Source organism: Beta vulgaris, chromosome 4, assembly GCF_026745355.1.
Source record: "Beta vulgaris subsp. vulgaris cultivar EL10 chromosome 4, EL10.2, whole genome shotgun sequence".
Classification (NCBI taxonomy): domain Eukaryota; kingdom Viridiplantae; phylum Streptophyta; class Magnoliopsida; order Caryophyllales; family Amaranthaceae; genus Beta; species Beta vulgaris.
Genome location: NC_079205.1, coordinates 1,475,154 through 1,491,108, shown reverse-complemented (window position 1 = coordinate 1,491,108; position 15,955 = coordinate 1,475,154). Strand labels below are relative to the sequence as shown.

Below are 15,955 nucleotides of genomic sequence, written 5' to 3'. Positions count from 1 at the left end.
ATGAATGGTCTCAACTTGCAGGCATTCATGAGCTCGTGGAATTTGGCATGCAAATGGAAGGGCAAAACGGTAATTGAGATACCTCGTGGGACCTACTTGTTAAGAAACTTATTACTTGTTGGGCCATGTATGGGCCCAATAAATATCCACCACATAGGTGTTCTTAAGGCCCATAACAACAACATTAAGATTGCTTATTGGCTAGAATTTAAATATGTTGATAACTTAACAATCTATGGTGGTGGTATTTTTGATGGGCAAGGCTCAAAATCATGGTTGAAGATGATAGAAGATGGCAACGTTAACTCCCTTCCAATAGTAACTTCTCTATAACTATGAAGTCTTTTTTTTTAATCTATGGTTGGAAACTTTTGTAATTTACATGTTTTGTAATATTTGAAATATAATTTGCGAATTTTTCACCATATATTCCCGATAAATTCTTTCATTCACCATATACCCTCGATGTTTTCAAAATTCACCAGATCCTCCTCAATTTCTTAATAATTCACCATGTGCCCTTAATGATTAACGATTATCAAGTTCTTTGATCATTAATCCATAATTTCGTCACCAAACCTTAAGTAACCCTATTTGAATCGTTAATCTTAATTGTCCACCATTAAATCACCACAAATGACTCCTTTTATCACTCTTCCACCATAACTCTATTTCTTCTTCTTTGGCCTTTGGTGTTCTTTCAATACTAATTTGTTAGGGTGAATGAGTGAAATAAGGATTAATTAAGGTTTAGCAACGAATTCATGGGTTAATGATCAGAAAGGCTAATAATCAATAATCACTAAGGGTACATGGTGAATTATCAAGAAATTGAGGTGTATATGACGAATTTTGAAAACATCGAGGGTATATGGTGAATAAAAAAATTTCTCAAAGGTATATTGTGAAAAATCCGTTTAATTTTAGTATAAAAGTAGTCTTAGTCACTAAATGGATTAAATTAGTCATCGAAAGAAATTATCCTAGTAATCTCATATATTACTGTGTGTCACAGTCATTGTCATTAGATTTTGTCAAGAACTCAAGGATCGATAACATAATGTTCATCAATAGCAAAGGTAGCCACATCAAACTATTTGGTTGCGAAAATGTTAATATTAACCACATAACAATATCAGCACCAAGTGATAGCCCTAACACTGATGGAATCAACATTGCATACTCAAGGCAAATACAAGTATCAAATTCCAAGATTTCAACAGGAGATGATTGTATTTCAATTCTACCTGGAGCTAAAGATGTTAACATCACGGCTATTCGATGCGGGCCGGGCCATGGGATTAGTATTGGGAGCATGGGTATGAAACCCAATGAGCCTGCAGTGAATGGAGTAAGTGTAAAGAATTGCAACTTCACTAATACACTTAATGGTGTAAGGATTAAGACATGGGGTACTAAGAATGTTGGGCATGTTGATAATGTATCATTTGAGAACATTCTTGTTGATAATGCTAGCAATCCCATCATCATTGATCAGAATTATTGTCCATCACATCATTGTCCCAAGGTAATTCGTTGCGTTTAAATATACTCTACCTCATCTGCTTTTATTTAGTTGCTATATATGTTATTTTTTTTTGGAAATTGAATCACTAGTTTTGATCGATGATTTTGATTTTTTTTAATAAGTAATAAAAATATAGTTATGGGTGGTCTTGTGATGTGTAGATTCATAATATCAATTTTTTTTAATTTTTACTTAATTAAACGAAATAAGAGATATTAAGGGTTATATAATGTTCAGAAAATCGCGCACTAACAATGTAGCAACTAAATAAAAACAGGAGTATTACATTATAGTCTCCTGTATTTAATCAATAGTAACATACATGTTTGTGGTTTATTTTAAAGCTTTAAATTAAAATATCAGACTTAGTCTTCATTGTTCAAATTTACATCTCCGACATTCTATTATTTATTCTTTTAACGTTTATAATTCTTTTTTTCCAAGAGGTGATCTAGTTTAACCCGTCCCAAAACTTTTCGGCAAAATTTTCCGGCTTGATTTTTGAAATATGCCTGGCTTGACCCAATTTCGAGCAAAAGAAACTTCGACTTTGAATATGATCTTTAGGCTTGAAATATAGTTTTAAGAATAAACTAGGCTTAGACTCAAAAAAGCCTACCTGACCAGATTCATTTCCCAGTTCAAGCACAAAAATTCAGTTCAAAAATTAGACCTCACTATTAGTCGAACGTACACTACTTATCACATTATACATTTTTGTATAAACGACAAATGATATAATTTAGGATATGAACTAGTTCGTGTCCCGGACGATATGTTCCGGATTATTTACCAACATGTATTTGAGTCTTCTAAAATAGAAATAATATTTTATCTTTAAGTGATTTTTTCCCTCACAAAGATCAACATAAGTATTTATAGTAGTATTGTAAGCTATTTATAATATAAGCTTTATTATTTTTATACTCTTATAATAATCTATATATGTTTGTTTGTTATTGTAGGGAGATTCGCATGTTGAAATTAGCAACGTGAAGTTCGTGGATATAAAGGGAATTTCCAAAACGTACGTTGCAGTTAATTTTCAATGTAGTAAATATAAAGCATGTGAAGTTGAGACAAAAAATATTAACTTGATGTATGGAATCAAAAAAGGGCCGACAATATCATCTTGTTACAATGTTAAGGGTGTTTCTTCTGGATATCAAAAGCCACCCTCTTGCATTTCTTAAATCTTCAACGTAATGTGTTGTAAGTTGCAACTCCAAGTCTTGTGTAACTGTTTGAATGCAGGAATAAACTCAATAAGTTAAGAGACAATCATATATCCATTATGTAAAAATACATTTGCAAGACACACCAGTTACAAACTAGTTCTTGTTTTGCGCGGTGATACGTCTCGGATTATTTAGCAACGTGTATTTTGAAATTTTCAAAAATAGAAATAATATCTTGTCTTTAAATAATTTTAGGATAAACTAAAAGGAACCAGATCAAGCAATACAGCGAAATCCCTTTGTATTTGCTGAATCAAGTAGTAGCTATTAGTGAGAAAGTTTATCATTTTGACATAGTTTCAGGAAGAGCATTCTTGATCGAACTATGTTGACCACATCCGAGTTTTCAATACCTTCATGTTAATAGTCTTGAACTTCAACTGATGATTACAATTTTCCATACCTAAATACCAACAAATCAGACTCACAACTCCCACAAGAGAGAAGGCGATCTCCACAATAAAGACTAAAATTTTCATAACACGGCTCGAGAAACTATCATAAGATAGATACTTATTATTCAGTTTTACAAGGAAATAAACTAAAAAATGAAAACAACAGAGAAAAAGATACTTAACATGGATAAAATCATCCATGACAGCTCCTAACTGATGAAGAAGAGGCCGGAGAGAAGAAAGGGGAGATTAGAGATAAATTTACACATTGTTTCTTTGTTGATCTTACATTAAAAGTTTGTATCACTCTTAGCTCCATTCGATTGAAAATTCATTCTTTTAGTAGTATCTTATTGACAGATAGCATATGAGTGATATGACTTTCAAATAATAAATTGAGTTCTCTGACTGAGTGGTAGTAATTCAATGGAGTACCAGCTCAAATTTCAGAATAAAGCCCATGGTTCGAATCATTCCAACAATATGTTGGGACATTGACTTGTGGCGACAATGAGCCTTTAAACATGTTGTCTTTTGGACTGTTTAGCCTTGTATCCAACTTGGAGCTAGTGTACCCTGCATGCTAGTAACCTAACAGGGGTTCATATTTAGACCAATTATCTTTCTTAGTAAAAAAAAGAATTAAGCTATCTCTTATATATATAATTCTTACATTAGAAAAAGACATTTTTCTTACAAAAAAGGATTTGGCAGTGTGTAATTGGTTGTTTCAGCCATTTTACTTTCTATATTTGTATTTTTATTAACTATAGATAAGATATTTAGCAACCACCTAAGGTTGGCCACAAGCCCATAGCCAAAAGTCCAATCCCTCTTTATCTCACCCAATAATAATTAATTAATTTTCCAACCAAAAAAAATAATTAAAAATAAAAATAAAAATAAAAAGTTGAAGAAAAAACATGGAGGAAAGAAGAAAGAAAATGGGATCAAAAACTGATAATTTAGAAGTTTAACACACTGCTGATCACTGAACCCTAAACTTTCACATCGATCTACACAAAATTAAATAAAGTACCAAACACCCAAAATTTAAAATAAAAATACCCAAAAAAAAGCAAGAAAAACAGAAAACAGAAAAAAAAAAAAAATTATCACTCAGTCAATCTTCTTCTCCAACCTAATTAGTAATTACCCACTTTCTCTCTCCACCAAAATTCTGCTTCTTTTTGATGATTTGATAAAAATTCATCCTTTTTATTTAGTTTCAGCTGCGAAAATTAAAACTTTTAGCTGGGTTTTTGTTTGATGCTATTTTTGATGGGAAAGAGATAGTACTGTGAACCCATTTCAGTTTGAAGCTTATTTTCTCTCTCCTAAATCATAAACATGAGGTAACTTCTTTTTCTCTGCATTTTTTTGTATCTAATATGTTATGGGTAATCTTGATTTTGCTTTTTTATAACGCAAAGTTTGTTTCTTTATGTGATTATGGATGTTTCAATTTCAAATCATGTTCTGGGTATTTGAGATGATTCCATTTATTTTTCTGTTTAATTTTTTTTTCCCTAATTTTTACGTGTTAAAGTTGCTGTTTTTGGTGAAAATTGCTGATTCTTAGGTAATATTTGCACTCTATAGTTTGTAATTCTCCAAGATTTGGGGAAAAATTTTAAAAAATTCTAATTTAGGTTGATTGTTTGTTGTTGAAGATGTGAAATTTGAATTTTGAAGAATCTTAGATCATTATCCCACTTGCAATTGTTTTAGTATATAGTATGCATCAGATTAGTTGTTATAGTATGGTTATTTTGGATTAAGTTTTCATGCTACCATTACCAATCTGAGAATCAACAGTCTGTAGTGGAGAAATGCTTTAGTGGTGTATGTTAATGTGTGAATGGATGCAGGTCTAATGTGACAGGAGTAGGCTTCTACACCTCTGAACCACGCAACTTTAACCGCGGTTTTGGGCGTGGAACTCCTAAACAGTTTCAACCATCTCAGACTCCAAGTCATCCATCTCCGCCACCACCTCGTAAAGGTGATCTTTTTGTAGAGGCTGGTCGACTAGCAGTCGAGTATCTGGTTTCGCGTGGATTATTGTCCTCTAATGTGCTGTCTGGCAAATATCAGAATGGTATCCTAAGAAATAATGCTGGGGAACCACAGGATCTTCGTAGTTTGCAAGATAGGGACAGTAGTAGAAGGTCCTCAATTGATCAGGATGTAACCCTATCAAGGAGTTATTTGAGGGAGAGGAGAAGACTTGGACCCTCTAGAAGTATCGGCTCTGACTGGAGCCGCGAGAATGAGAAGGAAGGATCATTGACTGAAGAAGCAATTCCTTCGAGGGCCATGGAAATTGATAATGATACTTTAAACAAGGATACATCTAAAGATACTGATACTAGTTTTCAGAATTCTCATCCAGCTGAGCCAGCTAATGAGGTGATGAAACCTTCTGATGATTTAGACTTAAAGATGACTTCTTTGGTGCAAAACAAGGATGATAATGAGATAGTGGAACCTTCAGATGTGGTGAATGCCGTGCGTGAGGAGACCAAAAATGGCTCTGATAATTATGACAAGGACAAAGATACTGCTATGAACAATCTGGCTATTCAGCAAGATGAAGAAAAGAGCAGTTCTTCTACTCTTATTAACAGCAACAACCTGACGACTGATTCACTTTTGATCAGCAAGGAGAACAATTCCAGTGTGACAGAACATGATTCTCTTGACTCCAAAAAATATGATACCATGAATGATTCAGAAGAGACCCCGAGTTCCAAATGTGTTGTTACTGATATATCTGATCACTCTTTCAGGGAGGCAGGAGTACTGAACCCTGCATACACTGTTGATCTGCAAAAATCTATGGAATCTCTGCCATTTACCGATAAAACGTTTTCTTATGAGCAAGAATCTGGTGGATTGCCTGAACTGGGGATGTGCAGTTCTATTGTTAAAGATAGAGGTCAAAAGCGGCCTGTTGAGGAGGATAGTATGATGGAGGGAGCCAAGAAAGCTAAGCAACAATGGCTTTCTGTTGCTCCAAGTGATGAGTTTTCACAGCTTCCGGATCTGAGCGACAAGCATTCGATTTTACCAACGAAAGGGTCTCTTAGCATATTTAATGTGTCTGCCAGTCAGGAGAGCTTTACCAATATCTCTTTGCCTTTGAAAGCCAATGTGGAATCTGATATGAATCAAGGAGAGAAGCAGCTTCTCTCAAGCTCATTTAAAATTTGCGACCTCAACCTGATGGAAGCTTCTGATATGCATGAGCATCATGAAGTTCCTGCTATGTTGTATCCCACAATTTCAGGTCCCAGTCGAAATTTACCAGTCGATATTGATCTGTCCATGAGTAACAGTTGCAATTTAACTAATGATTACAACGACACTGGATCAGTGAGAAAAGATATTGAAATAATTGATCTGGAAAGTGCTTCTTTGGAGGGATGCAAAAGCCCTAATACTTCAATGAAAAAGTATGTTATCCAGATTGACTGTTTCCTTCCCATTTCCCAATAGCTCCTTTTTTTTCTTGTTTTTTCTTTGTTTCTGTTTTGTCTTTTAAGAAGCATTACATTATTTGTATATTTTGATTTGACCTTGCACTGCCTCTTCATGGTGAAGCCTGTATGTGCTAATGAACGTCTTTGACCTTATGTTCCATTATATGTTTTATCAATGAGCAGTACGGAAGCTGGCATTACAAGCCTGGAGAGCTTTCCAAATCCACAAAATACCACCGATAATCCAGATGGTCAGGATGGGTATGGGTTCATGATCTCAGAGTTGCTTGGTAATGATGTCCCAAATTGTTCTTCAGTTCAGCCTGATATGAATTCTTTGCACAATGACATGGGAATAAATCATAGCGAGGTATAAACCCCTGATGATTGAAAAAATTGTGTGATCTCATTATGTTGTTGGCTCAATTCCTTATTCAAAACCTTTTATTCATGCAAAAGGGATCTTTTAAAATGTGGGTGTGTAATTAGTTGGGGACTAGAAGGTCGCTGACTCATTGTGTAATAAACCAGAATGAGTTATACATTGGTGACTTCCTGTTTTGTATATGTGTACTTAGTGGGATAATATCAATGAATTCGTATACGTTTTACATGGTTGATATAATACTAATGTAAGCTCTTTTGGATATTCACTATAATGATGTTTCCCTCGTGTTTCATGCTTGGCTTTTTGAGTCTTTGTATTGGATCCTATACAGAGTGTTCCTTCTGCTTTGCTGTATTGTGTTAAAATATGTTATAGTTCTCTCTTCTCTGTTTAAGTAATGAATTGGCTGATTATTTGGTGCTACTTATTGCAGGGCATGTTCAGTGAAGACGATCCAATCTACATGTCCTTGGGAGAAATTCCTCTAAGTATGCCAGATATTTAACTTGCTGGTATTATTGTTTTTCTTATATGTAGAAACACTTAGCTTCTGAGTTCCAAGCTGTTCGCTGGACAAATAGTTGAATTTACAGGGACACTTACGGCTTACCATTGCCCTTATGTTCACTTGTTGGACCTTGTTATTTTAGGTACAACATTCCTCTATGCATGTTCAGTCTTTTTATTGACTGAGAAGAATCTTGATATTTTAAGACTGTTGCACAACCACAAGTCATTGTTTTTGTGATAGTTAGTGATCCTTGCTTGTATTATAGCTCCACTTAGACCCCCCCTTCCTGTTTCTCCGAAATGAAAAGTAAAAAAAAGAAAACCCGATTATTTGTTGGCTTGGAGAGCTACTTTGGAAAGCAGCTGCTGAGAGGCTCTATAATGGCTTGGTGCTATATTATTGTTTTTTTAGTTCTTAAGGGCTCGTCGAGTATCATTGTCAGTATGTTTATTTTGAAAATTGACAACGAAAAACTGGAAAGTTCTTGTGGCTATCGTATTTATGTTTGTGGTAGTTAAAACAAACTGAAAACCGAAAACAGAAATTGTTAACAAACGGACATTAAGGTTTTTGTTGTTACTGTTGTCATTTTGTGTAGAAGTATTTGTTGATGGGCCACTTCTTATATTTGAATCTCAATTTGCAGCAGGTCTTTTACGTGCTTGGGAGCAGCCTACACAGGAGAGAAATCCTTTTGAACTGTAGCTCAGTAATCATGGGTTGCAGATATCACTGTAATCAGGTATTCTGCCTGTCCTTTATTAATCAGTTGTTTCTAGAAAATTTGGTGGATCATATTTTATCAAAAACTCAATTTTATTGTCACGGATTAATCTATTGGGAAGCAAATTGATATTCCTACGTTTCTATTGGTTTTGTTCTAGTTGCTTTGTCGTGATCTCTAATGCGCACTATTGACCATCAGTGCTTTAGTAATACAGTTTAAAAGTTATAGAAAGTGGAACACAACTAATGTAAACGAAGGGGGTATTTATATGAAATTTTCAGTCACAATAAGCTGGGGTGCTTCTAAAGACGCAATGCTAGTATTTAACTGATCTCTTTTGAAAGTCTCTTATTGGGATGTGCTTTAAAAGGCATGAAGGCATGTGGATTTTGTAGCCTAGGAATAAGGATCTAATGTGCCCTCTTAGCCTCTTGGGCAAAGCAAAGGCACATATCCATGATTAATTATACATTTCATTCATTTATATGAAGAGTATATCAGAAACCAAATTTTGTAAAAATTAGCTATAAAAGATAATGCAATCTCGTTGTACTCTTAAATTAGTAATGGCTAACGCATGCGCCATCATTTCTTCATACAAATATTAAGGGACATTTATAAATCAATGCTAGCCACCACACACTTTAAAGTAATTCAATTGTGACTTTGTCCTATGCTTTGGCTTCGGTTAAATCTTTGCTTGGTTATTTTAGGGAAATTTTTAACAATCCGTTAAGTGTTAGTTAGCTAGTTAACATCTTAGTTTTTTAGAGTATTTAATATATTAATCAAGCACTTAAGAGGGCACCTCCTGTGCCTTTAGGGCCTTGGAGGTTTTTAGAGGTGACTACCTTAGCACCTAATACACGGTAATACCCTGATTGAGGAGCTACATTACTTCAAATTTGTGGGACTTGTAGGAAAGACATACTTTAGGTAATAATAATTATAACAACTTTCACTGATTCGGTATTCCATTTTCAGGGAACTTTACCCTGGGCTTAAGGCTTTGTTCTCCTTATCGTACATTCACTCTTTAAGTTTAGATATATTTTAATGTACGTTCAAAAAAGTGCTCATAAGGCAATAAGTCCATTGCATATAAGCCTTGATAAAGAGGCAATAAGTTTAGATAAGGGCTAAAAGAAGGCCAAATAAGTTCCAGTAAGGTCTAGTTTGTTGTAGTAACGCTCATATTGGTTAGTATAAGCTCAGAGAAAGTAACATAAGTTCACATCAATTCAGGTAAATTAAGTTCACATCAGCTTAGATAAGTTAACATAATAAGTACACATCAGTGTAGATTAATTAATATAAGTTCACATCAGTCCTAGTAAGTGAAACTAAGTTGAAGAGAAGACATTGTAAGTCTTCATTTTTGCCCGTCAAAAAAAAAGTCTTCATTTTTGTGCGACTGCGTCTTGTCATATAAGCTTAAAATAGGGAAACTCATATTCCGAAATGTGCTTGTGGAGTTGCCCCTTGTAGTTATGTTAGACAAGTGGCAATTTTATGAAAATTTGGTGATTTAAACAATATTAGACCATGAAAAACTCCCTCTTTTTTTAAATTTTAACATGAGCTTTGGCTTTTTAAGCGGCTAGAATTAATTGCTGGAAGTTAAAACTTCCATTGATGTTGGCATGAAATTGAATCATAACATGAGAAGAGCCTGTAGGAAAATATAATCTCGTATTCATCTTGTGCAGAACTTGCTTGTTTGGAGTGCCTGTGAATGTGATTGAACTTCATGAGGAGCTTTGATTTGCTGACAAATGATGGGGATAACTGGAGTAGCTTAGAAACATCATAATGTTCCAGCAGGACACCGTTGCTTCGATGAAACTTCTGATTGAGGTCTCAACTCCGATCTACCAAGTTCTGAGATCAAGTACTCATATCGCCTCTCTCTTTCTCCTGCCTCATTAGTACCTAGTGTGAACTTGTTGAATATATACAAACTATATGACCTACTGCGACCACTTATTATTACTGTTGTGGTTTACATCGTCTAGTTATTTCCTAGTTGCCAAAGTATACTGGCTAGTGGCTACATCACTCTATTTCGAGATTGGTTTTGGGGGGAAAGATGTCTTTGTAACATTGATCTGTAAGGAAGATTTGATGACGATTATTCGTCAAATGAAAGCTGATAATCTTCATGGAAGAAAGTTTGGATTAGGAGCACTAGCAAGAACAAGCTTGGAAGGATGTTCTCTATCCTACTCTGTAGAATCAATGTATAAAAGCTGATAGTCTCTTGTGTTGTAAACGGGTGGATAATCTCCTTTGAAATCTAAAGGTGATTTCGTTTATAGTAAGGCCTTGTTCTTTTGGACTTATTTTCAGTTCAGTTTCGTTTCGTTCCGTTCAGTTCAGTTCAGTTTGCCTAGTATCCTGCTCTTCTCCCCCTCTTACTTGCAGGTTGCTTGGTATGTGGAAATGATAGAATGAGTGTGAAAGATCAAGATTTCAGGGAATGGGAAGTGAAATTGGTCATTTTCCTGTGATTTGGCATTAAAGCTTTGGAAATGGAAACGAAATGAAGTGAAATTGGTCATTTTCCTTGTTCTTTGTGTCAATGCTCTTCAACATAATGTCACCAACCTCGTGTCACCGCGTAGAAGACCTTGCGTCATTGCGTCAATGTCAACCTGATATTTCAACCATAACAATCATCAATTTCCTAATTAATACTTTGTACTGATATTTTGGGTATAGTTCACCTCCTAAACTTTTGGAGAACAATTGCATAGCGCCACGTGTTCCAAATTGCAGACCGCCACGTGACCCGTCACAGTATATGACATAGCCCATGTAAGCTTGAATATAATAAAATTTCTTTTTGTTTTAGATAACCCAAGAAGTTGTGCAAGAGGTTTGAATCTCTTGACCACCAAGATACATCACACTTTCTGTAACCAAAGTCTAAATCGACCTACTATATGCTTTTGCCTAGTTAAAAGTGTTGGGAAACAGAAATTGAAGTACATCAATGAGGCCCTAACTAGATCTGTAAGCCGAAATCAAAACTGCCCCTATGAAGACATACTTCTATAATTAATGAAATGTAATCCAAAAAGGTACTCAAGGCACCACCTACTGTCAGGGACGGAACTTATCGGGATTGGCAGGAGTCATGATTTCGGCCAATATTTGAATTTTCTTAAAAATTAAGGTTGAAAATGTAATTTTTTTTTTAAAAAAAATAGTCTAATATTTATATTTTTGACCTCTTCTAAAATATTTTTCTGGTTCCGCCCCTGCTCATAGCCCCGCACCCAATAGTTGCCTTTAAATCATTTATACAGCGAAAAAAATTGAAAAAATAATTTTCCAATCGTTCTTTGAAGAATTACTCAGTTTCACTTGTGATCCGTTCTATGAGAAACTATATAATCAGTTAATCACTATGCTTTAATCTGTCGAGGCAAAAAAATATATAATTATTTAATCATTATTGGCTTACACTCTCTTCTCTTTCATGCTTTTCATATAGTAACCTATTCTTTTAAGATAGACTCTCTATAATGTGATGATAGATTAATGCTCCCTTTCACACTCTATACTCATTAAATAAAGTAAAGAAAAAAACAAGTAGATCCTAACTTTTTATGCCTATTCATACAATCATTAACATTCTCCAATTGGTCTAATGTTTATCGAAATTAATTGGATAATGTTTGTCTTAATGTATAACTTTTCAAAAAAAAAAAAAAGAGGGAGTAATTAATTTAAATAACTTTTCATATTCATCCAATGCAAAGCTAATAAACAAATATTCAATAAGGTAACATTTTAGTAGGATAATTTGATTAATATGCTATTGTTTAAAATATTAAACCTCATTTTAGCATGTATTGCAAGATTTATGTAATTAATTATATCTTATTATTGACATGGATTGCCACCAAATCACATACTTCTTATGATTCCCATTGTACAATTTATAATCATCTATCAAAGGAGTAATTAGCTTTAGAGCAAATAATTTGCAAAATCTTTAAAATAATAAGTGTTAATTTCACATATACTCCCTCCGTCTTTTATTAGTTTACCCCTTTCTTTGGGGCACATTTGCCGAGGTACTAATTTGAACCTTAATATCTCTAATTTTCGATAAGCAAAAATTACAAAAAGTTGATATTTGGATAATACACATTGAGACGAATCCAACAAGATCTCACATGACTATATTTTTCCTTAAATACAAATTACAAAAGATAGTCAAAGTCATGTATGTGAATAGTGTCAAAAGTCAAAAGGGGTAAACTAATAAAAGACGGAGGAAGTATTTTTCATATCATTTTTGCTAAAATAAAGCTCACTACATCTCTACTGCCTCGTTGAATGTTGCTCCGGACTTAAACTCAACTACATACATCAATTACTCACCATCCATCAATTACTCACCATCCTAAATTCGGCAGGTGCTTTCCTTAAGCCGTCGATTCCCTAACTTTCATCCTAGTTCTTGCTAAAAAAACCCTACTTAAGCACTTGATTCTTCTACTCCCTCTTTGTTCTTGTGTGTGATATTTTTCTTGGTCCTACTATAAGGAGTTTCCCACCGCATTTGTCGGATGGACTAATCTCTTACGGGAGTTTGCATGGATACCTTAAAAGATAGCATTTCTCTTAATTGAGATTTTTTCCACACTTAAAGGCCAAAACTCGAACTCGAGACTTGGTTAAAGAGCGAGAGATGTTTAACCACTCACACCAACTCAATTGGTTGTTCTTGGGGTGTGATATAACTATATAAGCATATCAGAAAATGTTGTTCATATGCACGAGTCGTGTAAAACTTTTTAATTCAATTTGTTGAACGATTAATTGGAACAGTCTACACGTTACTGCATGACAGTTACTCCTAATATATAGTTTTGTTAAATATAAAAATCTTAAAGCAAGCTACTAAATGATACTTATACAATATGATTATTTGACTACAAATTGCTTAGATCATGATTATATCATCCAACGGCTATACTTGTGTCATGCTTTGTGTAGATGACATCATACGTCTTCAAGAAACTTTGCTGCTGCCGTTAATATCCAGTTATCTAGTTTATCTAGTTTTCAACTTCCAAGTGTCACATTACTAATATAGTCAAATGCTCACAATTTAACTAGATAACTACTCTAATACTTTCTCTGTAATAAATTACTAACAATATTTGATATTATTTGTGAGAGGTAAAATATTTAATTGTTGCGAGTAATACGTTATGTAGAGAGTAAATTTAATTAAGATCGATGTTATCAGGATCGGGATACTACTTTGGATAGTAGGGGTTGGTAAGATCGAATCGGTGGGATCGGATTGTAGTATCGTAAGATCCTACAATTCTATAAAATAGTGATAATTATGCTAGAATATGGTGAGAAACTTATGTTAAAATTTTACACAAATTAATAATGACTTATTTCATTAAAAAATGGTGATGGTTTTTCAATACTATAAGATTTAAGTAACATGCAACCAAAATCTAATAAGAGAAATATAATATCTAAAATTACTTTATAGTTTTTTTTTACGATAAGATCATATCGTAGAGTCGTAGAATCGTATTAAGATCCTACCATGTGATTTTTTTATAGTTGGGTAGGATCAAAAGATCCTACAAAATTAAGATCCTACGTAGGGTCGAGATTGGTGAGGTCCTTCCGGTAATAGGATTGTAAGATCTGAATCGTGATTTTAACAACAACTATTAAGATGTATCAAATAATTCATAAACAGGCAGCCTCACTTGATCTTACTAATTTTGTACATTAGGAGTTTCATATTTAGATGTAATAATTCAAATTATGTATATTGTTAGTGACTCAGTTTAATTAGTGATCTGTAAAGGATGTAGTTGGTAATCTTTATTGATAAGATTAGTGACTAGTCTTGATGTAATGCAATATGCTGGTCTTAATCATTTTTAAGAAAAGACAAATTTTGATTTGTTGATGAAGATTTGTGAGGCATTGCACTAGATTTCAATTCTACTTCTACAATCAATTGGATGAGGAGTTAAGTACACAGGAGGGTACTGAACTTTGAGAAAAGTTTCAGTTAAGGTACTAAACTTTCAAAAGTTCCAGTTAGGGTACTCAAAATGGATGTCTGTTAACTTAGGTACTAAACTTTGGTTTGTACCGTTAACATCCCCAAAAATAAAAGAAAAATGTGACATGGCATTCATTAAAAAGAAAAAGCTGACATGACATTAATTATAAAATTCCAAACTCTTTTCTCTCTCCTCTGATTCCTCACCCTCTTTTCTCTCTCCTTTAATTCCTCAACCTCTTTTTACTTTTTACTTTTTGCTGCCATTGCAATTCTTGGAACTTTTCTTTATTCACAGGTACTAAGGTGTTGTTTGGTTGGAGTTGATTTCCCTTGGAAATACAGATTCCTAGGAAATGTCTAAATGGTGTTGTGTTTGGTTGGAGGAAATTGGCAAAATCATAGGAATTAGAACTTCCTAGGAAATGAAAATTCCCACAAGACATGGGAATTAACTTACCAAGCCCCCCCTTGGTGATTTGAATTTCCTAGGAATTGCAATTTCCTATGGTTTCAACCAAACACTTTATCTAAATTCCTAGGAAATTAAGAAGGGAAATTACTTCCCATGAAATATCAATTCCCATAGGAAATTAATTCCCATGCGAATCAAACGAATCCTAAGAGACATATCCTCTCCTCAATTGTTGAATTCATGTTGCAAGCTTGACCATGTCTATATAATACTATTCAAAACATAATAGTTCAAATTCACTTAAAAAAAATATGATTGAAAATGTTAATTAAAAATCTAACTCGGCTGGGTATCTTAACTTTGTGATAGGCCAAACTGTAAGAGAGTAAGCAGGCAAATAGTAAGGAATGTAAATTGGTGAAAGTTCGGTTGAGGTAGTGGAATCGGTGAAGACTATAAACAGAAGACTCGGATGATCGTCTCGTTAAGGTATTAGTCGATGCCTAATATGACTCGATGGAATCCAGATTCTCGATGGGTCGTTCGCTCTTGAAGTGAAATCTTTTTTTGCACCTATAGGCATTTGTTGAATGGTTCGTCTATATAATCTTCCACAAGTTTCCTGCAATGCTGTGTATATGATCACCATTATGTAGTACTTGAAAGCTGAAGCTGAGCATCTTTGTACTAAACTTGTGGATCTGCAGATTACTAATACAGTGCTCTAATTAATTTAGTGAAATTATGAAAAGAAGCAGAATTTACTAATATTTCTTCCATTTGCTTCAACTTTTTCATTCTCTTACTCTTCTAGTCTTCTTCGTTTGAACTTGTGTGATAAAGTAAGCCAAGTAAAGAGTTATAAGAGTTATTTTCTTATGACATGTTTACAAGCATTTAGACTGCTTTATAACATGAACAATCAATAGAAGGTTCATACAGTATAATTTCGGATAAAGGAATAGTAATATTAGCAGGTGATTTACTTAGAGGAGAGAGAAAAGAGGGTGAGGAATCAGAGGAGATAGAAAAGAGTTTGGAATTTGTATAATTAATGTCATGTCAGTTTTTTCTTTTTAATGAATGTCATGTCACATTTTTCTTTTATTTTTGGAGATGTTAACGGTACAAACCAAAGTTTAGTACCTTAAGTTAACAGACATCCATTTTGAGTACCCTAACTGGAACTTTTGAAAGTTTAGTACCT

General features: G+C 34.0%; 2 protein-coding genes across 5 annotated transcripts; both read left to right on the top strand.

The window, feature by feature from the left end:
* Window positions 1–1,546, top strand: LOC104891960 (exopolygalacturonase-like). The gene is made up of 2 exons (XM_048641676.1): window positions 1–69; window positions 1,016–1,546. Exons 1-2 carry the CDS (start codon window positions 1–3, stop codon window positions 1,544–1,546), a joined length of 600 nt encoding a protein of 199 aa, XP_048497633.1.
* Window positions 1,547–3,977: 2,431 nt separating this feature from the next.
* LOC104891801 (uncharacterized protein At4g26450) lies at window positions 3,978–10,614 on the top strand. Of its 4 annotated transcripts, none has more exons than XR_007273124.2 (6): window positions 3,978–4,516; window positions 5,033–6,619; window positions 6,830–7,016; window positions 7,468–7,546; window positions 8,195–8,287; window positions 9,982–10,614. XR_007273124.2 is itself a non-coding variant. In XM_010677554.4 (6 exons), exons 1-5 carry the CDS (start codon window positions 4,512–4,514, stop codon window positions 8,248–8,250), a joined length of 1,890 nt encoding a protein of 629 aa, XP_010675856.1. In that variant the 5' UTR covers window positions 3,979–4,511; the 3' UTR covers window positions 8,251–8,287; window positions 9,982–10,614. The 4 variants fall into 4 exon arrangements, 2 of the variants coding, with proteins under 2 accessions (XP_010675856.1, XP_010675855.1); XR_007273123.2 differs by having other exon boundaries at window positions 8,192–8,287; XM_010677554.4 differs by having other exon boundaries at window positions 3,979–4,516; window positions 7,468–7,522.
* Window positions 10,615–15,955: the final 5,341 nt, after the last annotated feature.